The sequence below is a fragment of the Tasmannia lanceolata genome, unplaced genomic scaffold (genome assembly GCF_043159265.1).
Source record: "Tasmannia lanceolata isolate RefF3 unplaced genomic scaffold, GAP_Taslan_0.1 ptg000002l, whole genome shotgun sequence".
NCBI lineage: Eukaryota > Viridiplantae > Streptophyta > Magnoliopsida > Canellales > Winteraceae > Tasmannia > Tasmannia lanceolata.
In genome coordinates, this window is record NW_027518679.1 from 51,122,499 (window position 1) to 51,149,579 (window position 27,081).

Below are 27,081 nucleotides of genomic sequence, written 5' to 3' on the forward strand. Positions count from 1 at the left end.
CATAGTTTGCAAAATGAAACAATGAATTATCAACCTTAAATTTGGAAAGTAGACATGGACAACCTAAATTGAGCGTCAATAAATGTCCAATACACACACAAAGGTTAAATTTGTAATTGAATATCGACAAGGCATGCAGTCCTGCACAGAATAAAATTTTTGGTTTCTTCTTTTACTCAAAGGAAAGCAGAAGTGGCGGTCTTAGTGATCTATAGCATGTGAAAAACAATAATTTTCAATGTAATGCATTTCAGAAGATAGGTGAGTAAATGAATACGTATCAAAATTAAACAATTATCAACCCAAGTTCAAATCATACACAGCATGCAATTCCTTCATGATAAATTTTCATTTTTTTTTAAATTATTCATAAGCTGATGGGCTATCTCTGCATTCAAAGGGTAGATTATCTAACAATGAATCATCCAGGAGAAGAGATGAACATTCAGACTCTGTGGGCCATTCAGAACTAACATCTATTTCATCATAAATAACAGGTCTACATTTCCCATCCCTATTAAGACTGATAGCCTGTAATCGGAGATTGCAATGAACAAAAACCAAATCGTTGAATTTTTCTTGCTCCATCCTGTTGCGTTTCTTCATGTATAGGTTCTCAAAGGTGCCCCAATTCCATTTGCACCAATAAGAACTACAAGGTTGGCTCAGTACCCGTATTGCTGCCCTTTGCAGTGTAGGGACTTCATAACCATAAGCAGCCCACCAGTCACCTAAATATAATAAAAGAATAACAAATTAAATAAGACATGTGCCGCTCCAAGAATCTAAAAAAATATAATTTTATTGGCTATAGAGGTTAAAACTCAATGACAATAGAAAATATTTGGGACACATACCAGGGGAGTTCAATGTCCTTCCCATGATAGCAAACTCACTCCCTAGAGCACCTTGTGCATTTATATACATGGGATGTTCCTTAGTGAATTCAATCTTATCTTTGTCTTTGGTAACCATTTTCAGCATTGCTTCTTGAAAGCCATTTCTCATCTTCAGATCAATCTTAAAATTCGGGTTGTAAAAAATTGAGGGATTAAGGAAAGCTGCGGCCGCATGTAGTGGGGAATGTAGCTGCATATTCCATCTCCTGTCAATTATTTCCCAAATTGGCATATATTTTTCCTCAATCCCTTTATAGAAAACCTTAATTGCAACTTTAGCCCAATTTATGCCCTCATATATATAGCCCATAGCAGGCATGTCCCCATCTACAATCCTCAAAACTTTAACAAGTGGCTCTGACACACTTACAGCTTCATGAGCTAACTTCCAAAATCTCTCTAAATATAACAATGATTCAATAGCTTGGGCATCGGGTCGTCTACTATATATAGATGATAACCAATCTGAATGAGAAAACATATGTTTCAAATTGTCCTCTTGAATCACAATTGATCTCAAGGACAAAAAATTTGCTACAAATCTAGTAATTCTCGGTCGTATCAACTCCCTCCCACCTGTAAATTTTCTCATCATATTTAGTATCCATGCATGGCTATATACGTACCTTGTGATGCTCCTTGCCTCCTCCATGACTGTACTCACCCATTCTTGCTTACTAATATCCTCCAACATTTTATCAATGCAATACGAAGCACATGGGGACCAGAATAATGAAGGGTACTTGTTTGACAAAAGCCTTCCCGCATAAACATAACTTGGGGTACTATCTGTGATAACTTGAACAACATTTTCCACACCAACCTCAACAACAACCGACTCTAGCAACTCAAACAAGAAAGACGCATTCTCTTCGTGCGACGATACATCCATGGACTTAAGAAATAAGGTCCCTTTAGGACATGTGACTGAAAAAACTACAAGAGATTTGGACCTACCATCTGTCCAGGAGTGTGAAAAAATTGTGCAACCAGTATCTTTCCACTCTTCCCTATATTTTTTATAGGTATCATTTATGTCTCCTTTCACTTTTTCCAAAAGAGGGGATCTCAACCTTTCATAACTTGGAGCTATATAGCCTACCCCACACTCCGTTACAGCATCCACCATTCCTTGATAGTAGACGGATTTGGAAGCGCTAAAAGGAATAGAATTATGGAAGAAAAACAAAGCAATTTTTTTATCAGCATCTTTGTGCTTTTGCTTCTGGGCATCATCCAAATTTGGCTGTGCACTTGGAGAAGGAGGCGGAAATAACAAAGATGGGCAGGTGCTACCACGTTGTCCACTAGATCCACCAGCATTGGGATGAAAGCCACCACTAGCAGACGAACTATTTTGTAGACCATTTTGTACCCGATCTACCTTTGGCTTCTTGGGTGCCTTCTGCTTTTTAGGAGCAGTTAATATGGTTTGGATCAAATCCCTTACATCATTCGGGACCTCGGTACATGGGACAATGTCTTTGTTCTTGATTTGAGCCAGGTGAAACTTCATCCTATAAACCCCTCCACTAAACTCCCGTTGGCAATAATTACATCTAACTTTCTGTCTTGCTGCATCCACCAAGATACAGTGCTCCCAACAGGCATCTCTTCCTCTGACCATGTTCCTGCAATGAATATCAAATTTATCTTCATCTCCAATATTTAAAAAGCCTCAAAAGTCCTCAGAAGAAAAGGATGAAGACTACTACAAACACTTATAAAATGCTAAGACAATCTTTTCAATTAGGACAAACTAACAACTCTCCATTACAAAATAAGACAAAATTAATAAAAAAATATAAGTGATAATCTTAAGAAATATATATCCACTCGCCTTCCCAGTAGAAACAGGGAATGATGGAAAAGTCACTATCAAGACCTCTTCTTCTTCTCTCTTGTTTGTTCTTTTTTTTCTTTTCTTTTTTTGAATGGACACCATCAAGACTTCTTCAAAAAATAAACTTCAGTGATTCAGAAGTTAGCCATTAAAGCTGCAACTCCTGCTTATGGGAAGACCTTGTTCTTCCTTGACTTCAAATGTTACAAAAAACCACAAAAATCTACCAAAAAAAAAGAACGAAATTTATGGGATGGAACCAACCAACACTATCAAGATAATCAATAAATGCAAAGTTCTATTATATAAAAGAAATTCCTGCATTACTTAAAAGTTCTCTTCAAGAGAAAGAATGTCATTGCCTCAGAAATCAATAAAGATGGTCTGAATCTATGCTCATAGCCCCATACTAGGTTTAGAATTGACCAAAATTAACATGGATTGCACCAAACAAGTGATTACTCCAGTTTTCACACTCCAACCCCAACACAATCTAGGAAGCACATTATATTTCTATATACTATAATTGCAAGGCCAACTTCACAATGGTTTTATTTGTTATTGATGTGCTCCAGCAATGCCACTCTATGAATGCTGGTGACCAGTACTTGACTAAATTTATAGTAAATTGTTTGTCTCGTTTCAAAAATGCCCACTTGCAATGTAATGATCACATTTGACTTTGAAAACATAGCTTCAGATTATGTTGCTCTCTCCACTAGAGGAACAATATATCTTCACAACAGCAATGGTTTCTATTAGCAGCCAATCAAGAATTCCACTACTTTCATCCTAGATTCTACAAAGAAGTGATGAAGAAAGCAAATGTGCAATACTTAGAAGATCAATCATTTGAAACATCGTGACGAAAGAAATACTCCATCCAAGTATGGATGTGAGAGCATAGTTTCAAAACTCCCCCGTGTCATCGTGGACTCCCCCGAATCAACTCCCTTTTGCCTTGGCCACATTCCGCATTTTGCCGTACAAAGTAAAAAAAAAACTCCTTTGACTCTCCCAAGTTATGACAGCGTCTACCGAGTACTCAGCCACGTCAACCGAGTGCTAGACCGGGTCGTGCCAAGTTGACTAGGATTTTCTTCAGTCACATTTTGACCCGCATCCACATTTTGAAACATTGTGTTAGAGTTTGAATTGCAGGAGTGTGCCGGTGTTCATTGACAACAAAATCTCTATCTTGATTAATTCCATGTCTAAAAATATATTCAAATCATAGTTACCAGGATGGGAGACGAATACGAGAAACAACATGAAAAAAAATATAGGGGAAATGAGAAACGAGAAAATGATAGAAAATCGCATGAAAAACGTCTTAGGAAATGCATTAGAAGCATTTCAGAAACGATGGAAAAAACACACATGAAATTAAATTTTTTTTAATTTCAAATTTCTATTTGAATTTTTCTTATTTTTATTTTTATTACAATATATGCTATTGTTTTCTTTTTTAATATCTATTCCACAATTTTTTATGCATTCGTTCCAAAATGATTTTCGTAAGTTCCACACATGTTTCCTACACGTTTCACATGCGTTTTCTACGAGTCTTACATACGTTTATCACACGTTTCACCCATGATTTACACAAGTTTCTCATATGTTTCCCATGAGTTTCGGAAACATGGCTCCAATTTTATTTTTTTTATCATGTTTCGGAAATGTTTCCGAAACGTGAGAAACACGTTTTAGGGGAAACAAGTTTCTCACCACCTGTGAGAAAGAAACGTGTTTTAGGGGAAATGGGTTTCCCACCCGCCCAAGGAGTTTCCGGCAACTGTGATTCAAATAGAGGCCAATAAAGACTGCTCAATACATTTTGTGTAGCCAATCCATTGCAACCTAACTCTCAATAGAAGGATGATTTGGGCCACCTGGGTCCCATCAATTGAACCCAGTCAGCTCCCGCGTAATTTTTGTTTCTAATTTGCCTGGTTTGATCCTAAATCTGTGTTTGGTGTTTGTATCCTGGGGTTATCTTTTGCTCACCCCTCTCATTTAGACATTGTTCTAAGGATTGGGCTGGCAGTTTGTAATCTCGAATGTACTACTATCCTTTAATACACTGGTACGGGTCCACCTAAACCCACCTTACCCATTAAAAAAAAAAACATATATGAAAATGCAATCAAACTCTCTCTTAGTGACAAAGAACAGGTAGATCATAATCCCATAGAGGTGAGTTCCATAGGGTAATTGACAAGTAAACAGATTAATGAAAGATAGAAAATCTTGGCATGAGATTTGGGGTGAAGCCCTAACGAATTGGAACGGTTTTGTAAAATATAAAAAGTATGAAGGATAAAAGGTAGGGTTTAAGGAAAGAGAGGTACCTGATTCAGAGGGATCTTTTTATTGAAGCTCAGAGAATCGGAAAGAGAGGGAGAGCCGAGGAGATGTAACACCACGGCGATCAGTAAGTTGCAATCGGGAGAGATGAGTGAGCGTTGAAAACTTGAAATCGGCTCTTACTCACGTGCAAAGCGTGTGGCTTACCATTTGAGATTGAGATCCAGACATGGTGCGTTAATACATACATGGTCCCACGAGTAATTAATCTAGACCATCCATTTAGGGGGACATGTGCCAGATCGTATAACACTTCTCGTTCTGTCTCTTGACGAAATGGGGAAAAGAATCACAAGAAGTGATTCCGTCTGTGTTGCATCAAAAAATGATATTTTGATCGAGTGGAACGCATTCTTCCTAATTCAGATCGAGTAGAAATTAAACCTAAATTTCTTAAAAAATTTACTGAAAAAAAAAAAAGGTGAGAACTTGAACAAACCCAATTCAAATTGTACTTCAAGACCTTGTTATGGTAACACTGAAAATTTTTACTTCAAGATCATGTTTGATAATCCTGATTTTTTTTTTTCACGAAATATTAGATTACCAAGCGTTGAGAAAAGCGTAGGGAAGGTTGAAGAGAGAGAATTGAGAGGGCATGAGTGGAGATTATAAGTGACAAACAAAATAAGGAAAAATAAAACGCTAGTTTTTCTTTTCCCTATTTTTTCAGCCACTTTTCACCCTCACTAGGGGTGTAAATGGATATTCGAAAATTCGATTACCGTCCGCATCCGCATCCGAATCCGTTTAAAGCGAATATTATCCGAATCCGTTTCAAGCGGATATTATCCGAATCCGTTTATGAGATATCCGGCTCTTAGCGGATGCGAATCTGGTAAATGGTATATCCGATCCGTTTAACATCCGAATCCGAGAAGTAAATCCTTTTTATTTATTATTAATAATATCATTAATATTTATTTTTAGTAATGACACACTATCTTTTGTTTCTATAAGAAAAGTGAATATTCTTTTTAGAAAAAAAATATAAAAACAAAAATAGCCCAAACTCATTCCATCAAAATAGCCCAAACTCATTCCATCATATACCAACAAAAAAAAAAAAGGAAAAACCCAAAGACCACTGCCAACACTATCATCCATCCCCATCGCCTCCCTCTCTCTCTGCCTTTGTTTTAAAAGGAAGAAGATGATCTCATATATTTTAGGGTTTGAGAGTTAATTTTGTGAAGAGAATGTAGAGGTCTAGTTTTAAGGTTTGAAAAATTCATTCGAGTAAGTAGGAGAAAAAAGATAAAGTGCTGCAATAAATTGTTCGAATTTACCAGATAAACGGATATGGATAATATCCGAATTCGAACAATATCCGACGGATACGAATTCGGTAATAGATATTAAATATCCGTCGAATCCGAATCCGAATCCGAATTCGGATTGTGTATACTGTAATCGAATTCGGATATAGCCATATCCGCTCCGAATTCGATCTGTTTACACCCCTAACCCTCACTCAAGCCATTGCCTCTCTCTCACCACTTGATAAACCAATATTCCATGTAAAACACTTTCATGGCTACCAAAGATCCCTCTAAATTAATTATAATCATGTCATTTCCTTATACATCCCAATAAAACAATTTTCCATCAGAAATGCTTTTCTTGCAATCCAAACAGGGCCCTAGTAAACAACGAATTAATAACTATAGGAAACTGTACACATTCAATAGCTAAAAATGCATTGATCTGGATTGAAATATTTCATCCAAGGGTTTTCATTGTAATAACTTTGAAATAGGTTGGTCGAGATTTTTCACTAGGTGGTCTGAGCGTCACCTCCAACCTACAAGTCCCACTCTTCCTGCAGTAAGGCAGGCTATTGAGGGGCTTTTCCTTAGGCTCTGTGTTTGTTTTGGATTTTGAGGACTGATTATGAGTCCAAAACTGATTATTGGACTCAAATTTAGGTTTGATTTCGAGTTCAAAACCGTATACAGTGTGATTTGCACAATCTACCCTATTTGTATTTAGTGTGATGCAAATAATTTGGTGTCATAAAGTTTATGGGTAGATTGGAATAGGATGCCGATTCTGATTCCTGATTCCGGCAATCCAATCGCAGACACAGGTTTACGATGCCACATTTCCAAAGTAAATGGATTTGGGTCACAAATTAACAGCTGTGAATTGAATAAATAGCTAAAGGACAGCGAATTCAATGTTACAGAAAGAATTCTATGGCATCCACATTTGGACCAAGTAATATGTTACAGTAATAAAATTACCTGAAGCCATAACTTGCAATGCAATGTGAATATGGATCGGAGATACAAGGTCAGTATAGCACCATTCAGCTTCCTTCCCATGCTATAGCTAACTTTTAATGTGCTCCTCTGTGTTGCACAATGCAAGGTCTTAAAACCATAAGCATGTAGAATCAACCCTGGGATTTCTGATTTGACTACCTCTCCACTCAAATAAAGACGCATTTCCCATTTTGGCTTACAACAGGGATAGCCAATCATGACAAGTTCATCTCTTTACAAAGGCTGCTGATGTTGGGGACTACTCCACCGTCGCGAGATCTTAGAATGTGATCACCTACAAAATCCTTCAGCAGAAGGGATGGGTCCTTTGCCCCACCATGCCTCAGGAATTTATTTCTAAGAGCAGATCCTGTTGCCAAGGACAGTGGATCCTCAAGGCATACCTCTTGCCATATAGTTGCAGCAAAACACTTTGCATATAGATAGCTATAATAACCTACACCCACCAACCCCGAGTTATCGTCTACTCAAAGATGGACAATTGAAAAAGATTACTTGGTTCATGGATATTAATGCGTATGAAAAGACTAATGATTATTGAAAACTCAACAAAAGAAGGTACTGAGTAGATTTGGAGATCACAAATATGAAGACTGAGGTCGATACCTGCACCGTAAGCTATAAGGTGATTGAATCGCGTATGCCAGTGTGTGCCTTCTACATGTTTCCAACTAGTGTATTGCCTTTTCAAGTTTGCAACAATGGAAACTGTATCTCTGATTGCTGAAGCTGATTCCCGAAAAAGTATTTGGTCGATCAATGAGTAAAATATCTGAGGGAAAAGGAAGTAATAGTCAGTATCATGGTGCCCAAAAAGGGTAAATGAGACTTAAAATGGATCTCATTTAGATTGATGTGAAAATGATGTGTAGCCAGCTACAGTAAAAGTGGGATAATCAGCAATGAGCTCAGGAAGTTTACCTGGCGCTGTAGATCGGTCGCTGCAAACATACTTTTGGCACCATTCATTGATTCAACCAGTTTCTCGGGTATCACATCACCAGTTAAATAATGTCTAGCAAACGTTTGTAGAACGCGGTAATCCCATGCATAGTACCTAGGAGATCACCAGAATCACAAGTTGTCACATTTGGAAGAAGAAAAGTTAAAGGCATGTGATCTTCCATCACTTAGCCTTGGTCCAAATAGCTCAACCACAATAGATGTGAATTCAAGACTTGGCCTATGCAAGAACAAGTCTTGAAACTGCAACAATAGAATGGAAAATAGTTGAACTTGAAACATAAAAAGTTTGGCAAGAACATAAAAGGAAAAACAGTGGATGTAACCTAGCTAGGTTGTGCACAATGGAACTGACCATATAATTATTTTAACAAATTGATCCTTAGCTTCACATGGAACAGTTTGCGAATATGTGGGTGGTCATAGGAGTGTTGGAAGTCAGCATCATTGCATTAAAATGTTTCAAATTGTGAAGAATATGGCAGCACTTTTAGGCTGATAGAGACCATCCTAGGGCCATATTCAAATTTTTAAATGTCCTTTTGGTATCTTTTAAGTCCCTTATAAGAGAGATATTACGGTCTTTTACCACCGATAGCACTTGGTTTCTTTAAGTTGTAGGCGCTTAAAAAGGGGCCCATATGTTTATTATTAAAATCTCAAGTGATGGCCGATGGAGGCATTTAAGTCATTTGTGATTAATCACTTAAATTATTAAGTGGCCCACATTGCTTGTATTTGGAGGACTTGAAGTGGGTTAGTTTTCACTATGGGTTTGAAGAGTCCAAGCTTATTTGTAGTACGATTAGATAGAGTCCATGTAATGCGAGTCATTAAGTCATTAGGAGTTGACTAAGTAATTTGACACTTGTCTTCTTATTATTAGTAGACAATAGGAGTCCTTAGAATGCTAAGAATTTTGTTTCAAGAAGGAAAATTTATGAAAAAAGAGATGTAAGTAGATAGGAGTCCTAGTAGGGGTAGGAATTGGGGTTTAAAACTTGATTTGGGTTTGGTTTAGGAGTCTTAATCATTCGTAATCATGAATTCATGGGGTTTAAAATCTCTATAAATTGAAAAGTCAATACATGATTGAATAAAAGTGACCTTATACTCCCAAGTCCTAACTTAGTTGCCAACCATTTCCCTCCCTATCTTTTTGTCTCCCTTCCTCTCTTTCTCCCTCTTTATTTCTCACTCACTTCTCTCTCCTCTTAGGTGTGTCAGCCATCCCTTCCCATTCCTTTTCTATCCTTCTACTCTCTTTCTCTTCCTAGAAAAGTAATCTGCGAACCCCGGATTCGCATCACAGGCTAAGGAACTGGCAAAATGCATCACACAAAAAGTGCATATTTGATAGGGAGAGAGCAAAGGTTTAGTGATGAAACAACCAAAATGTTTCTGTTTCCATCCCCACCAAAATTAAATCTCAATGGATTCGTTCCACTTCATTATTTCCATCAAAATTTTGAAATTTAAACTGAAACTCGACTAAAATTTCCAAAATTCGCTTGAAATGGTCGAAAATGACAAAAGAAATAAAAAGATGTTATGATTTATAGCGTATAAAGTTACTATTTCTCAAAACAAAAAAAAACAAAAAAATTGCCCTAAGAGACTCAAGTGGGATCTAGTATGGGTAACTTTGATGGCTCTAGTATGGGTAACCCCAGTCCAGCAAGCATAGGTGTCCTTAGAGACTCAAGTGGTGAGGTTATGTGGGCCTTTTCAAGTCCTCTTGGGATTGTAGATGCAAGCGAGACGGAGGTTAGAGCCGCCCATCAGGGAATTAAGTGTTTGGATAAGGATATAGTGTAGACGCAAACGAGACGAAGGTTAGAGCCTTCCATCAGGGAATATAGTGTTTGGATAAGGTTATAGTGGAGGGCGACTACATGAATGTCATTCGATGGCTTAATGGATCGATTTTCACTCCTTGGAGATTCGTCCAGTTCTTTGATGAGATTCAAGATCGGATGGAAGGGTTGTCAATCATATTTAAACATACCAGAAGGTCAACTAATAGTGTGGTAGACAGACTTGCTACGGAAAGGCATGGGGTAGCATGGGCTGGAGATGCTTGATCCCAATCCAATCCTCCTCCCCCCCCCAACACACACAAAACAAAAAAATAAAAATTATTAACTAATTGTACCTTTATGTTTTCCTTGTGGCTTCCATTTGTACTTTCCGGTTGACCATCTCGGTCTTCCCTTTTCTCTTTGAATGAAATTGCAACCATTCAAAAAAAATGACTTGTGGGCTCATCCTAGGCGAATCGAAGGTGGGCCCAGTGAAGAGTCAAAGGAATTCCAAATTTCAAAATCTAAACATCATGCAAATGATGAGTATCTAACTAAGCACGAAAAGGGAAAATGTTTTTATAAAACCATCTTTACTTTGCATTTAATTTCATTTCATTAATGTAGAGAATGATATTAGGCAGGCAGCATCATTGAACAGCACAGCACAGCAAAGTAACCGTATCTTATCCAAGGAATGTCAGATTGGCATGGGACCGATAATACCTCGTAATTCTATGTGGTATTGACAATAGTTGCCGGAAACGTCATGGTCGGATGGGAAGCTCATTTCCCTAGACATTCGCTTGGGAAGTTAAGTTCTTCTCGCTTCCAAAATTTAGGGGAAGCGCATGTGCGTTTCCTCTTAAGTGTACGTTTCATATTTACGTGATTATTTCTTCCTAAAAGAATATTTTATCCTTTTGGTAATGTTGAAAGAACGTATTTAAAAAAAAATAGTGCATTTAAAACTTGAAAACTCATCTCAAGTTTCAAATAAAATGTATGTGGATCTTTTTCCAAAAATTTAACATTAAATATACGTGAATAAAACATGTGAAACTATAAATTCCTAAAACTTGCAATTCTATGATTGTACTGAATGTGTACCAGTATGTATTATAGAGGAGATTCAGAATACTGTCCCTTTCTGTGAACCATGAGGGTCTTACAGCAGCAACATGTAGAAATGACAAATTTAATACATGTTGGAATTTTTAAGTCCAGAATATATAGTTTTTGTCATGCATTTGTTCTCTTGTCACATAACATGTGACCTATGTATCACCCAGGCTTCCCTGTATAAAGCAGTTAACCCATTCTTGTTGACGATATCAATATAACACATGTAGTACTGACTTCCCTACCCTTTATAGAGGCTGCACAGACTTCTCTTTCATTCTTCTGTCCAGTTTCATCCACAGTTCATATTCATATTACTTTATAATGCTAGATTTATTGCAACTTCACTTTATTATTTAATACAGCCTGTTACTGGAATCCATTCTTTTATTAACACTAGCGGCTTTAAAGTTTAAACTATCTTTAATCGGTTTATGGAATCCCCACGACATTTTGTTAGATCCAAAAAACTGTCTGTAAGTAAAATTTTAAGTAAGACCTACCTGGTTGGACTAAGGTTTGCGAGGAAAGATGTCATATCCACAAGAAATGCTTTTCCATTATATTTGTTCAAACCACAAGAGTTCTGTAGGACTAAAGAAACTATCGGAGTAGGGAGCTACACCTCAATCCATTCTGCTATGCATAAGGTTGGCGAGTAACATGATGACATTAGGCTTCCCCGTGAGTGAAGTCAGCCATCCGTTACTAGAGATTTTCTACTGGGTGGTGCCATCTCTGTAATTGTTATTGCGCTGAAGCTTGAATTTTCAGTAGAAATATGACAAGAAGCAATGGCTCTTAGGCTCTTTCCTACAGCCACTTTTTGGACCTCACAAGCCACGAGGATGTGATCAGGACTATTGATCCGATCAGGCCTATGGATCCAACTGCGGTACACAATTCCTGCACATAGCCGTTTAACCCACCTTGATCAGACGATCCTAGCCCCTTATTCTACTATGCCTCATTTGGGGTTCAAGAAGCTAAACTGTTGATTCTTATAGGCGGCCTTAATATTATGGATATGTCCATTCAGCATGGCACTAGGTCCATGTGAGTTGAATCTTGATGGTCCACTAGATCAATGGTCCCAATTATACACATAAGTCTCCATGTGGGAACTATTGTTGAAAATTAGAATTTATTATAATGGTGTCTGTCCGCATAGTCGTACTATTTTAAGTAATAGACAACTAAGAACAAAACTAGAAATAGCACACTAACAACTTCCCAACCACATTCTATTCCATGCAACTATGCAAATAACCTTCATGGTTAGAAACATAAGCACCAAAATAACCAAAGACCAATACTTACTCAAAAAGGTGTGCAGGCGTTTCAGCCAAATCAAGAACCATTCTGGTGCCCGAGAAATGCTGATAATCCTAGAGAATTCAATACAAGATACATCAGTAGATAAACAAGGTTTAAAATTTCGGTTTTGGGTTTCGGCTAAAATTTCTAAATTTTGGTCGAAATTGAGTTAAAAAAATTGTTTAATCCGAATTTTTTCCCGAAATTTCAAAAAATATTAAAAAAATATAAAAATGCCGAAATTTCAGCCAAAATATGAGCCGACAGCGAAATGTGTACTTTCGGTGTCGGTCCCTGCTGAAATCCGGAATTTCAACCGAAATTTCGGCATTTCAGCTGAAATTTAAAACCATGTAGATAAATACATACAGAAACGGATAATGAAATTTGTATGGTTAAGTATGCATGAAATACCGTTCTTGAAAGAAGAGAATGAAGAGCATGTCCAAACTCATGAAAAAGAGTTTCTACTTCCCAGTGGTTAAGCGTTGCAATTGATGAGCCAGGGGAAGCTGAAAAGTTGCACACTAGGGCTACAACCTAAGAAAGTCACCACGTAAAGTAAGGTACCAGCAAAATTTTAGCATCTGTTGATATATGGACATACAACAAATTAAAATTATCAACAGATAAAAAAACAAATAAAAATTATCAACAAATAAAAATAAGTTTGGACAATATAAAGATGACCATTGTTAACTAACTGACAAACAATAATTATTACAGCTAAATGTAACCTACTCCCCACTGAAGTCTTTTGCATCGAGTTCTACATTAATAGCATGTTTTTTTTCCACCAGTCGCAGCCTTAAATTGACAAAAGAGCATTGCAAGCTGCATTAACATGAAATTATTTTCTCCAGATTGACCGATTCCAGTGAATGCTCAGTGGTATATGCTTCAAAAAGAATAACCCAATGGCCTTGTTTGGATTCCAAGAATTTTGAGGAAAAGTTTGGAAAGGAAAAATATTTCTAAAAGTTCCTACATTTCTTAGACATGGAAATAGATAACTGGAATCAAACATATTCAATTCTTACTTAGAAGGGCCTTCAATTCAAGCGGCACACAAGAAGGCAGTGATTGTATCTTCTAGTCCATAGGATGGCGGAAACTAGAGGTACGCCAGAGGGGTCCAGCATGATCCCCTTTTCTCTGCCAGGGATGGTAGCCCTCCGCCACGGATTCCTGTTCCACGCTATATACTAATTTTCAAGCACTTTTGTCGCAGTTCTCTGATGTCTTTGCTGAGACTACAGGACTACCACACGAGAGGTCCCATGACCAGCGCATGCCTTTGCTTCCCTTGGCTTTGTTCCATGCGTAAGCCCTCAACTTGCTCTATTGAATATGATCGTTCTGTATTCCATCTGTAATGAATATCCTTGTTGCTCATGGAGTTCTCACAACTATACTCAAAGGGCTATCCTTTAAAGGTTCGTTCCGTGCTTATGAGCGAATGGAGTTGCACTCCACTCGTCACCACTGGGTCTATATTACCCTCTCTACTGATCCCAATGAAACGATTTAAGCTCAACATCTATCTATATGAAATCGAAGGTTGGGTTCGTCCGATGGGTCAGCTAACATAAGCGTCCTAGTTTTTAGCCCGATCCCCCGGAAAAAGAGATTTTCAGCCCAATTTTCTGGGATTGGGGATTCGGTATGGAGCCATCGTCACAGTCGTTTAGCGCGCCAATGGTTTCCCACTTCTCCTTGCCCCTGTAAGGCATGCCATCCCTGGCAGAGAAAAGAGGATATGCACCCCCTCTGGCATACCTGTACTTTCCCTCATATATAGGAGTTGCAGATACCATCACAGCCGCCTTGTGTGCCACTAATTCCGATTAAGAGGTGTATTCCTTCTTGCGATTACCCGCGATTAGGCGGTCAAAGTACGCTGTACAGGAGAAGAGGTGTTTGCACGTGCCTGTGAAACTCGCGAAACTCCCATTTCAAGGTTCCTATTGGCACGCTATACGTTGTGACGGTGGTTCCATACCGATATCCGAAATTCCTAGTTCATTTCCTTTGGATTTGGCTAGGTTTTTCAGGGATTCGGGTGGTGGATCAGAGCTTCGGAAGGCCTCGTGGGGGAGCTTAATTTCATGTTCCTTATTGGAGAGTGGGCTTAGTGTCACGGGCTATAGTAGAAGCATTCTTTTTGGGTTAGAATGAAGGAGATGGTCAGTTTAACGGGTCCTGGGAAAAGGAAGAGAAGAGGGTAGGATAGATAGATGTGGGCTAGACAAGAGGAGTCGTTATAGGGGCTGGGGTTACTCGACTATGCAGGCTAGAATTAAAAGGGCGGCCCAGTGCACGAGGCTCCCGTCATTACTCGACTGTGGAGGCTAGAATTACTACTACAAAAATATATAAAAGATCATTGGGCCATGCAGGTTCGCCATAATAATTATGCCCCATCCCTTTAGCCAATTTAGTTCTTAATACAGGATCATTCCAGTCAGGTTTCTTTGTTATTGGGATAGGTCGATTCTTATGGATCCATCCCCCAAGGAATTTGACAAGCCAAAAACTGGTAAAACAGCAACTAACAGAAATCTATTACTGTAAAAGTAAATTAGAGGACTCTCTGGCACAACCCAACAGCTAGAACCCAAAGAGTGAAATAAATTGAAAATCTCCACTAAAAAAATAACTTAAGAGAATCTCCAAGCAACCAATTAGAGAAGACCGCTTAAGAAAAGAGAAAATATCAAAATACGCAACTTAGAAATTCGGGCAATGGGAACTGAAACAAAAGCCTGAAGTGCTCTTTCATTTTTATTTTTATTTTTTTTTTTAAAGAAAGAAAGAAACAACTCCTGCCTCTAACCTGAGTTTTCCTTGCACTCAAGCCCAAACTCCTTTTTTATTTCCAAATTACCTCTTATGCCTATTTTACAACAAAGAAATAGCCAAAAGCAAATGGCTTATGGACCAAACCCCAGAAAACTAAACCTAATTGTTGGAATAAGATTATGTAGCCTAAGGGCATTATAGTCTTTTCATCTTCTTTTCATAATACATATATATGTGTGTGTTAGGGCAAGGAGGCCAACACACAATATTCATTATCAAATCTCTCTGTTAACGTGATGTATCCACATGCTATTTCTGGATACATTACGGGCAGTCTGGTTGCGTGCTGAGACACTCTATTCCGACAGCAACAATCTCACGCTGATTACTGATGTTTACAGTGACTTCTTTCGTATCTCGCGTGGAGATAAGACTGTTGCTGAGTACTATTCGGATTTTGTTAGTCTTTGTGAGCAGATTGATATTTATCATCCCCCATCCACCGACCTTAAGGTCTTGGCTCAACAGAAGAATGAGCTCCGTACTACTCGGTTTTTTGATGGCTTAAGGCCTGAGTTTGTCCCTCTTCGGCAGCAGATCCTTGGGTTAGGCACGCTCCCATCTTTGGATGAGATCTTTTCTCGCGTTCAACACGCTCTACGTCCCGATCCGGCTATCTCTGTTGCTGGTGAGCAGTCCGCCTTTGCTACCCAGTCTGGTTCTTTTCGGGGCACTCGTGCTAGGGGTCGTGGTCGCAGCCGTCGCGGACAGGGCCGTGGCTTTGGCCGAGATTCAGGGGGAGGCCGTACTTATGGGGGTCGTGGCTCACGTTATTGCAGTCATTGTGACTTGGAGGGTCACACTATTGATTTCTGTTACAATCTCCATCCCGAGCTGCGTCCCGCTCGAGCCGCCCACTTCGCTTCTGAGACACCTGCTGCACCTACTACTGCTCCCTCAGACACCATGCTCGTCTCTCGGACTGAGTATGAGTCACTTTTGCGCCTACAGGAGAAAGGGAAACAAACGGCTGCTCAACTTGCCACAAAAGGTAGCAACCCATCTTGCTCCCTTAGCCACTCCGCTTCCTGGCTTATTGATTCTGGTGCCTCTCATCATATGACCGGTAACAGTACACTTCTTAGTTCATTTACTTCTTGTGCTCCTACTAAGATGGTCACCTTGGCCAATGGGACTCGATGTCCCATTTCAGGCACTCGGACTGTTACAGCCACATCCCACTTATCCTTATCATCTGTACTCTGTGTTCCTACTTTTCCCTGCAATCTTCTTTCTGTTAGTCAGCTTACTGATCGCCTTAATTGTTCAGTAACATTCTTTCCGTCTTATTGTGTTTTTCAGAACCTTGCGACTGGGAAGACAATTGGCTCGGGGCATGAGACAAATAGCCTATACTACCTGGATGATGCTATCACTCCCACGGCGTTTAGTACCTCAGCAGATTCCTTTATGTGGCACTGCCGGCTCGGTCATCCTTCTCCTGAGAGTCTGCAGCGTTCTTCCGTTGTTTCTGGTGTTATTAGTCATTTTCATTGTGAGTCCTGTCAGTATGGAAAACACCATCGTGTTTCCTACCCGTCTCGTTCTGTTAGTCGTGTCACCAGTCCTTTTAAGTTAGTGCATTCTGATGTTTGGGGTCCATGTCGTACTCCTTCTATGTTTGGTGGGAAGTACTTTGTTATTTTTGTTGATGATTTTTCCAGGATGACCTAGCTTTATATAATAAAGGATCGTTCTGAGGTGTTTTCTACATTTTGTTTATTTTATGCTGAAATTACAAATCAATACTCACGTTCCCTTAAATGTTTACGTACTGATAATGCCCGTGAGTATTTTTCTGATCGGCACGGTTCTCAGGAGTTTCTTTCTAGTCGTGGAATTATTCATCAGTCGTCTTGTGCCCACACTTCACAACATAATGGTGTTGCCGAACGAAAAATACGGTATCTTGTAGATATAGCTCGCACCATTCTGTATCAGATGCATGTTCCCAAATCTTTTTGGGCTGATGCTATGCTTACAGCCTGCTTTCTGGCTAATCGTCCCCCATCTTCAGTTCTTAGCAATCGGTCCCCTTTTCGGTGTTACACCCTTCTGGGGATCCATTTTCGTTACCTCCCAAGGTGTTTGGATGTGTTTGCTTTGTTCAGGATCTCACCCCAGGACTTGATAAATTGGTCCAAAGGGCAATCAAGTGTGTTTTCCTGGGTTATTCACGAACCTAGAAGGGTTATCGATGCTACAGTCCTCAGCTTCGCCGCAAATTTATCAGTGCTGATGTCTCATTTTTTGAGGATACTCCCTACTTTCCTGCTTCCTCTTCTTTACCGGTATCTCCTCCTCCGTTGCCATTGCCGATTCCGGTTCCCAGTTTGCCACCGGATCCGGTTCAGCGTCCCTTCCAGGTATATACTCGCAAGCGTTTTACTACTTCAGTTGAGCCTTCATGCCTTGCCATCTCTTCTCAACAAGCGGGTCATTTACCCTCATCCTTTGATGATGCTACTCAAGTTGATGAATCTCTTGATGCCTCCATTGCGAGCCGTACTCGTTCTCGTACCACTCATCACCCTATTTCTGATGCGGTAAGTTATGCTCGGTTATCTCCTTCGTATACCGCATTTATATAATCTTTGTCATCGGTTTCTATTCCCCACTCTGCTCAAGAGGCTATGCTTGATTCGGGATGGCGAGCAGCTATGGAGGCTGAGATGGATGCTTTGGCCAAAAACCAGACATGGCAGTTGGCTTCCCTTCCTCTTGGTGCTCAGGTAGTCGGATGTAAGTGGGTGTTCACCGTCAAATACCTACCTGATGGCTCTGTTGAGAGGTTAAAAGCCCGCCTTGTTGCCAAGGGCTTTACTCAGACTTATGGGATTGATTATGTTGAGACATTCTCTCCAGTGGCAAAGATTCCATCCATCCGTGTATTGATTTCTTTGGCCGTGAATCAGTCTTGGCCACTATATCAGTTGGATATCAAGAATGCGTTCCTCCATGGTGATTTGCAGGAGGAGGTGTATATGGAGCAACCACCGGGGTTTGTTGCTCAGGGGGAGTTGCAGCATACCGTCTGTAAGCTTAGAAAGGCGATTTATGGTCTTAAACAGTCTCCCCGTGCTTGGTTTGGGAGATTCAGTGAGGCCATCCTACGATTTGGTATGAAACAATGTGTTGTAGACCATTCTGTGTTCAGCTCTTGAAGCAAGGATGGTTTGATTCTCCTGGTTGTATATGTTGATGATATTGTTATTACAGGGAATGACAAAGCAGGAATACAAAAGCCTCAAAGATTTCCTTCAGAATGAATTCAGCACAAAAGACCTTGGTGTTCTGAGATACTTCTTAGGCATTGAAGTGGCACATTCACAAAGGGGGCTATCTTTGTCCCAAAGGAAGTATGCTCTTGATATTTTGGAAGAAACAGGTCTTTTGCGGGTAAAACCTGCACAGACTCCTATGAATCCGAATGTCAAGCTTTCACCTGATCAGGAGGAGCCACTAGAAGATCCTGGTCGATACAGATGGTTAGTAGAACGGTTGATCTATCTCACAGTCACTCGTCCGGACATTGCATATGTTGTTGGTGTGGTTAGCCAGTATATGAGTGCGCCTCGGACATCACATTGGTCAGTTGTGATTCAGATAGTGAAGTATCTGAAGAAAGCTCCCGGGAAAGGTCTTCTCTTCAGGAAGCATAACCATTTGAGGATTAAGGGATACTCTGATGCAGACTGAGCCAGATCTCCTGCTGACCGGCGATCTACTAATGGCTATTGTACCTTCATAAGTGGAAATCTAGTATTTTGGAAGAGTAAGAAGCAGGACGTTGTGTCACGATCCAGTGCAGAAGCAGAATACAGGGCCATGGCTTACACAAGCTGTGAATTAATTTGGCTACGGTCGTTTATGTCAGAGATTGGATTCTCATACTCCTCACCTGCATCCCTCTACTATGACAAGTCAGCCATTCATATAGCTATGAATCCGGTATTTCACGAACGAACTAAGCATATAGAAGTGGATTGTCACTTTATTCGTCACAGGATTCAAACAGGCCAAATTCAAACCGAGTTCACTCGAACGAATGATCAGATTGCAGACATGTTTACCAAGCCGTTGAATGGAGGTCAATTGAGTGATTTATGTAACAAGCTGGGCATGTATGACATTCATACTCCAGCTTGAGGGGGAGTGTTAGAATAAGATTATGTAGCCTAAGGGCATTATAGTCTTTTCATTTTCTTTTCATAATAAATATATATGTGTGTGTTAGGGCAAGGAGGCCAACACACAATATTCATTCTCAAATCTCTCTGTTAACACTAATAATACTCTAGAACCCCTACAACTCTCCAAAATGTCTAAATATAGAACCTAAAATTCATAATCTAGTCTCAATCCTTATTTAGAAGAAGTTTTTTTTGAATGATTAGCAGTTGATTTTTCCCAAATAGCATTGTTTCCTTGGTTGATTCCTCCTAAAACTGGAACAAGCAATCTCACTCCACTTAACAGTCTGTATGGTCTTCAAAGATAGGGACTTCTAAAGATTCCATTAATCCCACCAACAAAAAAAAAGTCATGACAGTATGAAGGGGCAAAATAAGGCGGGTTCCCAAGCTTAGTCAAGTTCTGACCAAGGTTGGGCCATCTTCTGGCATCAGCATGCATTAGTTTGGCATCGACATCATCATTAATGTTTCCCTTTTGCCCCAAAATCAGTCCCTCTCTTCTACAAGTTCTGAGAATTCTTGGGGTAGATTGTGTAGAAACTAAGAAATACATTCTCAAATAGGATCAAACACAATAAGCAGCAAACGTCAAGAAAAAATTGAGAGAAACACAATCACACAAGCAAGAACACAATATTTGAGTGGTTCAGTTGGGTGCCCACATCCAGAGGAGAAGAGTTTCACTATTTCAGTTTAGGGTTATAAAACTCTACTTGGCCAATAAAACTCAAAGAAAAACATCTGCACTCATAACCCTAATATGCAGCTTATATATCAATGTCACTACATCAAAAAAATTATCGACATATCCTTGATGGAGACAATCCTAAGACTCATTTTAATTTTTAGGTATCCTTTAAGTCTCTTAAGTTATAGGAGGGGTACCATGGTCTTTTCCCACCAATATCATTTGGCTTCTTTGAGTTGTGAGGATTTTAAATAGGCCCCACACATGTTACGGGGATTTTATGTGGGGAGAGATTTTCAAATCATTAGAGGGTATTTTAGACCAAAAAATCTTAGGTTTGCTTAGGCTTTTAGAACTTTTTATTTCTCTTCTTTTTCTTATATTGTAAGCCTCAAGACACTTTTCTTTGATTCTATGTTATGCTATGGATGAATGAATGAAAAAGAGTTTTCTCTTACTTTCTTGCAAATCATGGATGTGAAGTCTATTTTCACTAAGGTGTGATGCCTAGGAACCCCTTGTCGTGATGCTCAGGGTTTCAGTTGGTGAGATTCCAACCTTCCTATCTCTTTCATGTTCCTTTTTTTTTTTTAGTTTTTACTCATAAACCACCTTTCCGGGAACCCAAAACCTCTCCTGTATTATTTTCCACCTACCTTATACCCAACACTCCTAAAATATCCATTAAAATATATTTTTCCGACCTTAGAAATATCATTCAAATCCATCCATATCCTGAGCCTCTCGTTTTGCCTCAAAACTTATTTTACACATTCTCGACATCCTTCGATAGCTTCCGGCATATGTCTGCACCCTTCTAAACCTATGATAAAACATCGTGGGAATATTTCCCCAACCTAATCACCCACTTTAGAACTCAAACCCTTAATTTTCAAGCATCAATTTGCTCATATTCCCTACCACCATAGTCTACACCATCCCAGCATCCTTCGATAACTTTTCGGCTAGTGTCTGCATACTTCTAAACCTACCCAAAAGCCCTCCTTCAGGTCGAGAATCCTCCTCATTACTATTGTATCGAGACCTTGTGAGATTTTGTACGTGAGATTGGAACACATTTTTATAGAGTAATTGAATTTTCTTGATTGTGAGAACTATAAGTTCTTTATATTCTTGCTACTTGCATGCTAATGTGTAGATTAATTACATCATTAAATGTACTCATGGATAATCTTAAAATCTTTATGCTTGATCATATTTTCATAATTGAATCGTAGGAGTTGCATGCTATCTAGATTTATGATAATTTTGTTACTATCCCTTTCATATTTCTGGTCTTCCAAAACTCGATAGTTTGTCACCTTCATTCTGACTCTCGATAGCCAAATAAGCGTGATATGTCCTACGCCAATCCTTTAGCACAAAACCTCTCGACTCGTGTGTGCGCGTCGCGCACATTAGTCTATTAGGGTGCTGAATAATGCCAGAATACAAGACATTAGTACAAAACTCTCCACCTTCGCTTGAATTCTACAAACATCTGAAGATCAACTCTACTATGTACTCTCTTGAACACGACTCCACACCTCATGCACATGAGGTGCCCATCATATTGGTCAAGACCCAGCAGTGCTTGAACTTGGTCATTGTAACTGACATTGTCTACATATCCATTGCACTGTCATTTGTATGTATTTTCTTCAAGTTGATACTTTCATTTACCACCCACTCTTTTATCCTGTGGTGTCTAACATGAATATGTTTCATCATGGTATTATATACTTGATTCTTTGCCAAATGTATGGCACTTTGACTGTCATTCGTATGCATTTTCTTCAAGTTGATACTCCCATTTAACACCCATTATATTATCTTATGATGTCTCGCATGAATATGTTTCGTCCTAGCATTGCATACTTGATTCTTCTCCAAATGTAGCACTTTGACTATCACAGTAGAAGCTTCATATCATGAACCAATCTAGCCAGTCAAACAAGGTTTTAAATTTCAGCCGAAATTTCCGAAATTTTGGCGAAATCGATCGAAATTAAAAACAGCAATATTTTAGCCGTTACCAAATTTCAACGAAATCCCTAAAATTTCGGACGAAATTTAGGTAATTTCGGCTGAAATTTCGGGATAATATTAAATAAACAATTTAAAACTATTTTTTTGGAGATATTCCTTAAATTTTGTAACGTTTCGACTTTACCTAATTTCGGTTTCGATCTCCACCGAAACCCGAAATTTCGGATTTCGGTCGAAATTTAAAACCTTGCAGTCTAATTGCCTCAATTGCCACGATGTACTCTGTCTCTATCGTAGACACAAGGTGATCGTAGACTAAAGAGAAGCCTTCCAAGAAATGGGCCTACCTGCTGATGTAAACACAACTTTTAGTCGATCTCCACTCGCTCAAGCATCATGCATAGTCTGAATTTACATAGCCTGTCAACTCATTTTCAATTTTGCCCATGCCATATCCCAAGCCAAGACTTGTAGTGCTCCGTAAGTATCTTAGAATCCACTTCACTGCATTCTACTGATCCTTTCCAAAGATTCGTCACGTAACTACTTACTACACTTGCAGCATAAGTCATATCGGGCCTCGTATAGACGATTACATTAGACAACCAATGGCAATGACATGAGAGATTGACGTAGGACGGATCACAATTGTATGAGGGTATCTAGAAACGGAATTAAGGTGACAGACTATCAACTTTAGGAAGTCCACAAATATGAAAAAGATAGTAACAAATGTGTCGTAAATCTAGACAATATGCAACTCCTATTATTCAACCATGAAAATATGATTAAACGAATGAGATTTTAAGATTATCCATGAATAAATTTAATTATGTAATCAATCTACACATATACATGCAAATAGCAATAATTCCAATAAGTCGCAATTCTCACAAACAAGAAATTTTCGCAAACCCACAAAAATGTCTCTCAATCCCACATACAAAATCTCACAAGATCTCAAAACAATAGCAATGTATCTACGAGGAAGATTCTAGACCTCAAAGAGGGCTTTTGGGTAGGTTACGAGGTGCGTCGATACAAGTCAGGAAGTTGTAGGATGTCGGGATGGTGTAGACTACGGTGCTAGGGAATATGGATGAAACGAATGAGTGAAAATTAAGGGTTTGGGTAGGTTGGGGAAATAGTCCTATGAGGTTTATGATAGGTTTGGAGGGGTGCAGACCTACGCAAGGACGTAGTAGAAGGCTGCCTGGAAGGGGTAAAATTAATTTTTAGACAAAATGAGAAGGGCAAAGAGCATGGATGGGTTTGAATCGTGATTCTAAGGTTGGACAATATTTTTATGGGTATTTTAGGAGTTTTAGGGTGGAAGATGGGTGAAAAAGTAATGCAAGAAAGGTTTTCTGTGAGGTTAAAGGGGGTTTAGGGTTCCCTGGAAGGTGGTTTATGGGTGAAAAACCAAAAATAGAAGAGAGAAGAATAGTAAAACAATAGATGACAAGCAATAAAAGTATGCTACTTATCTCAAGGCTTCACACCATGAGTTTCTTTGGCATCTCACCAAAGATTCCTTGACATCTCACCAAAAAAGAAGATGATGAAGAAGTTTTTCTAAAAGAAGCTCTCAATATCCAAATGCAAATGAGTGTAGAGTTTTCCTTTTACAAACACAACATAAAGTATTTATATCAAAAACCAATAAAAAAATTAAGGACGAAACTACCCTTTTCTAAAGACTTAAAGATATGCTCCCACTTAAAGTCCCTTAATACATGTGTGGGGCCTATTTAAAACAGTCATACCTCACATCACTTAAGCTATTTTGATGCAAAAAGACCCTATTACCCCCTATAAATTAAGACTCATAAAAGACTCTTTCAAAACCCAATAACTAACATCTATGAACCATCTTTGCCGTCGGATCGACGATCTAAAACACCTGGATCAAAGAATACGACCGTCCATCCAGATTGAAGAAGTCGTGTGCATGTCTCTCTGTCTCCTTCGTAACTCATACGCTCGAAATCCAAAGTCTGTATCCCCATAAGGATGTTAGGCATGCCTGGCCGTTCCTCATTAGTATATGGACATAAATACTTACCCAGTTTGTTTGAAGTGGTCTGCCAAAGGAGTGCTAACTGGTTTTGCACTTTCCATGTTGAACCTCTGTAGCACTTGTTCAAAGTACTTGGCCTGAGAAAGCTAAAGCTGCTAAACCACTCCCTTTTTCCAGTCTCGTCTAATTTTCATCCCAATGATCTTCTTAGCAGCACTTGAATCCTTCATGTCGAATTCCTGACTTAACAATGATTTTAGCCTATCGACCTCCAGCTTAGTGTTAGTAGCAACTAGCATATCATAAACATATAGAAGCAAATATGTGACTTATCATCAATAGCACGACAATAAACACAGCAATCTAAGCGACTATGCGTGTACCCATTCCTCATCATGAATGAATCAAACAGTAGATACCATTGCCTAGGTGACTGCTTCAACCCATAGAGAAATTTTTCGTAGACACATGATCCTCTGCCTTTTTCAAAGAATCACTCTGGCTAATCCATATAAATTTGATAGATTTAGAAGGATGGGGAGAAAATGGCTTGAGGATTGGCAGTGTTTCCACTGCCAATACCAAAATTTTGGTTGGCGGAAAAGATGCAGAATCTGCAAACAAGATATAGTAAAATGGAGTGCGGAGGGGAGGACCAAACAAGGGGTAGATAGTAGTGTTAGGAACTGGTTCTGCTCTCCCTGCAAGTATCTCAACTTTAAGTGGCAGGATAATTGTCGTTGGTATCGACAGAGTAGGAACCCTTCTAAATGGGTATCCCAGCCTAGCCCTTTACCCTTTCTAGAGGTGGGCTACGCTGAGGACGATTGATGGCCTGACACTAGTACTATCTCCTCTCATGGGGTCGGAGGTATTTCGGCCTCGTCCATTTCGGGTAGGGAAGTGGAAATTCGAATGGATACCCTAAAAGCTTGTCTGATAGGGAAAAAGAAATATCTTAATGGCTCGTTAAAAGACCTCTGGTTTTGGGCACAAAAGTTATGGGACATTCCATCTTTACAATGCCCATGTATTCTGGTGGAAGATGAACTCCTCTTTATGTTTGACTCAGAACAACAAGCCTCTAAGATCCTCACTAAAGCTGTTGAAACTCTGGGGTCCTAATTACGCTCTCTTGCACCTTGGAATAGGGAGTTCCCTCAAGGCGAGGAAGCCCTTTGGGTAAAGTTTTACGATATCCCTTTACATGCTTGGGCCATATCACCGGTTAAAGCTATAAGGAGTTTTTTGGTAGGGTCCCGGAAATAAAGATGGAAGGAAATCATCAGCACTGCATGAGCTTCGTCTCAGCCAAAATTTCAGCGCCCCGAAGGAATTTTTCAGGTTCATTTGTTAAGATCAGGATTTTGAACCAGACTTATCCCATAAGGATCGAAATCCCCGGAAAAAATGATTGTACACCCAATTTTGAGCACTCTAGCTCACTGGATTGGCGGTTATAAGAAATTCCTCTGGAATCCGCTGGCTTGGACAACTTAGTGGCTCCGGTTGGGAATCCATCGAATCCTCAGAGTTGGTTTTCTGGTGCTCCATTGGACCCCAACCTGATCTCAAAATTCAAATCTAACCAATCAAATTTTCCCGGTGCTCGGTCCAAGATTAGAACTGAGAAAGGTTCTGGGAAAGGTGTGATGGGACATAGGATCAAGCAAAAATCTAGCATGTCGCCCCTAAGCGGAAAGTAAAGTGGCTAGAAGATAAAAAAAGCTGGCAACTTTTCAAGAGTAAGGAACACTTATTCTGGCGAGATCTTTTCTTAGTTTAAAACTTAAGGCTAGGGTGGTAAAATCAATTGAAGGGTTGATAAGCAGCTTGGAGAAATCATCCAGAACCACCCGATTTGCCTACAATAGGTTTTGCTCTGGGATAAGCCACTGGGCGCTTTTCCTCAGTCTCTAGTCGATATTGGCTTTTTGGGTATGGAATCCCCTTTATTACTTACAGTAGACGTGAGGACTTCGAGATAAAGTTGTACTGGCAAAGTTTCTTATATATTTTCATTAGAGATAGGACTTTGGGGAGTGGACCACATTAACTTTATTGCTAAAATAGTTCTTATCCCCTTATCGAGATGCGGGAAGTTCTAAGGTCCTGGATTTGGCTTTTTAGGGCATCGCTAGTTCAGTCCTTTTAAGAGCAGTAAAAAGCCCAAAGGAGCACTCGGTTTTTGGGCGTTTCTTCTTCTCTCCGGGAGATCAAATCATCAACCAGGAATGGACAATCAAGACAATATTGGTGGGTCTTTCCTCTGGTTCAGACGGGCGGAGCAGGCAGTTATTCACGGAAATTATAATTTTAGAAAACACCCTCACGAGAATGAGGTCGATGACTTACGATGAGGAGAGGGCCTCCACTATTGACCCAACCCACAAAGAAATGACAGCAGAGCTCCTCCAAAAACAGTGGAAAACTTTTAAACAAGAAGCCTAGGACTGCCCCTTCACATTGTATAATGTATGTGAGACTGGCGAGGTCAAAGAGACCCGCTCGCCATTATTTAAACACCCCTTCTTCAAACTACTTTTAGCTGAAGAAAAGGCCGAGAGGAGGTAGTAGGCATTCGTCTAGTGGAAGAAAGGATCGTTGAAAGAAAAAACGCTTGGATCGAATTCCGGAGGAACTTCTCATTGAAATGCCTGATTTCCAAATCCAGCACATCTTGGACGAATTGGAAAAATACTCTCATCGGTAAGTCGTCTAAAGA

The 27,081-nt window shown here is 39.5% G+C and overlaps 2 protein-coding genes across 4 annotated transcripts in view; both read right to left on the reverse strand.

Annotated features, from left to right (window-relative positions):
- Positions 1–307: 307 nt before the first annotated feature.
- LOC143877539 (uncharacterized) lies at positions 308–7,490 on the reverse strand. 2 transcript variants are annotated; one of them, XM_077379663.1, is made up of 3 exons: positions 7,356–7,490; positions 858–2,530; positions 308–731 (listed from the first exon to the last, which is right to left on the reverse strand). In XM_077379663.1, the coding sequence occupies exons 2-3, from the start codon at positions 2,524–2,526 to the stop codon at positions 364–366; spliced, it is 2,037 nt and encodes a 678-aa protein (XP_077235778.1). In that variant the 5' UTR covers positions 2,527–2,530; positions 7,356–7,490; the 3' UTR covers positions 308–363. The 2 variants fall into 2 exon arrangements, with proteins under 2 accessions (XP_077235778.1, XP_077235770.1); XM_077379655.1 differs by lacking the exon at positions 7,356–7,490 and adding an exon at positions 5,094–5,277.
- Positions 7,244–27,081, reverse strand: part of LOC143877527 (Zincin-like metalloproteases family protein) — a 34,326-nt gene continuing 14,488 nt past the window's right edge. For both annotated transcript variants that reach the window (XM_077379633.1, XM_077379641.1), the window contains exons 13-17: positions 13,016–13,141; positions 12,605–12,672; positions 8,319–8,454; positions 8,004–8,169; positions 7,244–7,833 (exon numbers count right to left, since the gene is read on the reverse strand). In XM_077379633.1, the coding sequence (XP_077235748.1) occupies positions 7,592–7,833; positions 8,004–8,169; positions 8,319–8,454; positions 12,605–12,672; positions 13,016–13,141 (738 nt within the window). In that variant the 3' untranslated portion in view covers positions 7,244–7,591. The remainder of the gene's footprint in view (positions 7,834–8,003; positions 8,170–8,318; positions 8,455–12,604; positions 12,673–13,015; positions 13,142–27,081) is intronic.

Excerpts from the sequence above, each read along its gene's own strand:
- LOC143877539 (XM_077379663.1), bottom strand. The coding sequence starts at position 2,526 with ATGGTCAGAGGAAGAGATGCCTGTTGGGAGCACTGTATCTTGGTGGAT. Across the intron at positions 732-857 it reads AAGGACATTGAACTCCCCTG|GTGACTGGTGGGCTGCTTAT; the intron begins GTATGTGTCCCA and ends TATTATATTTAG.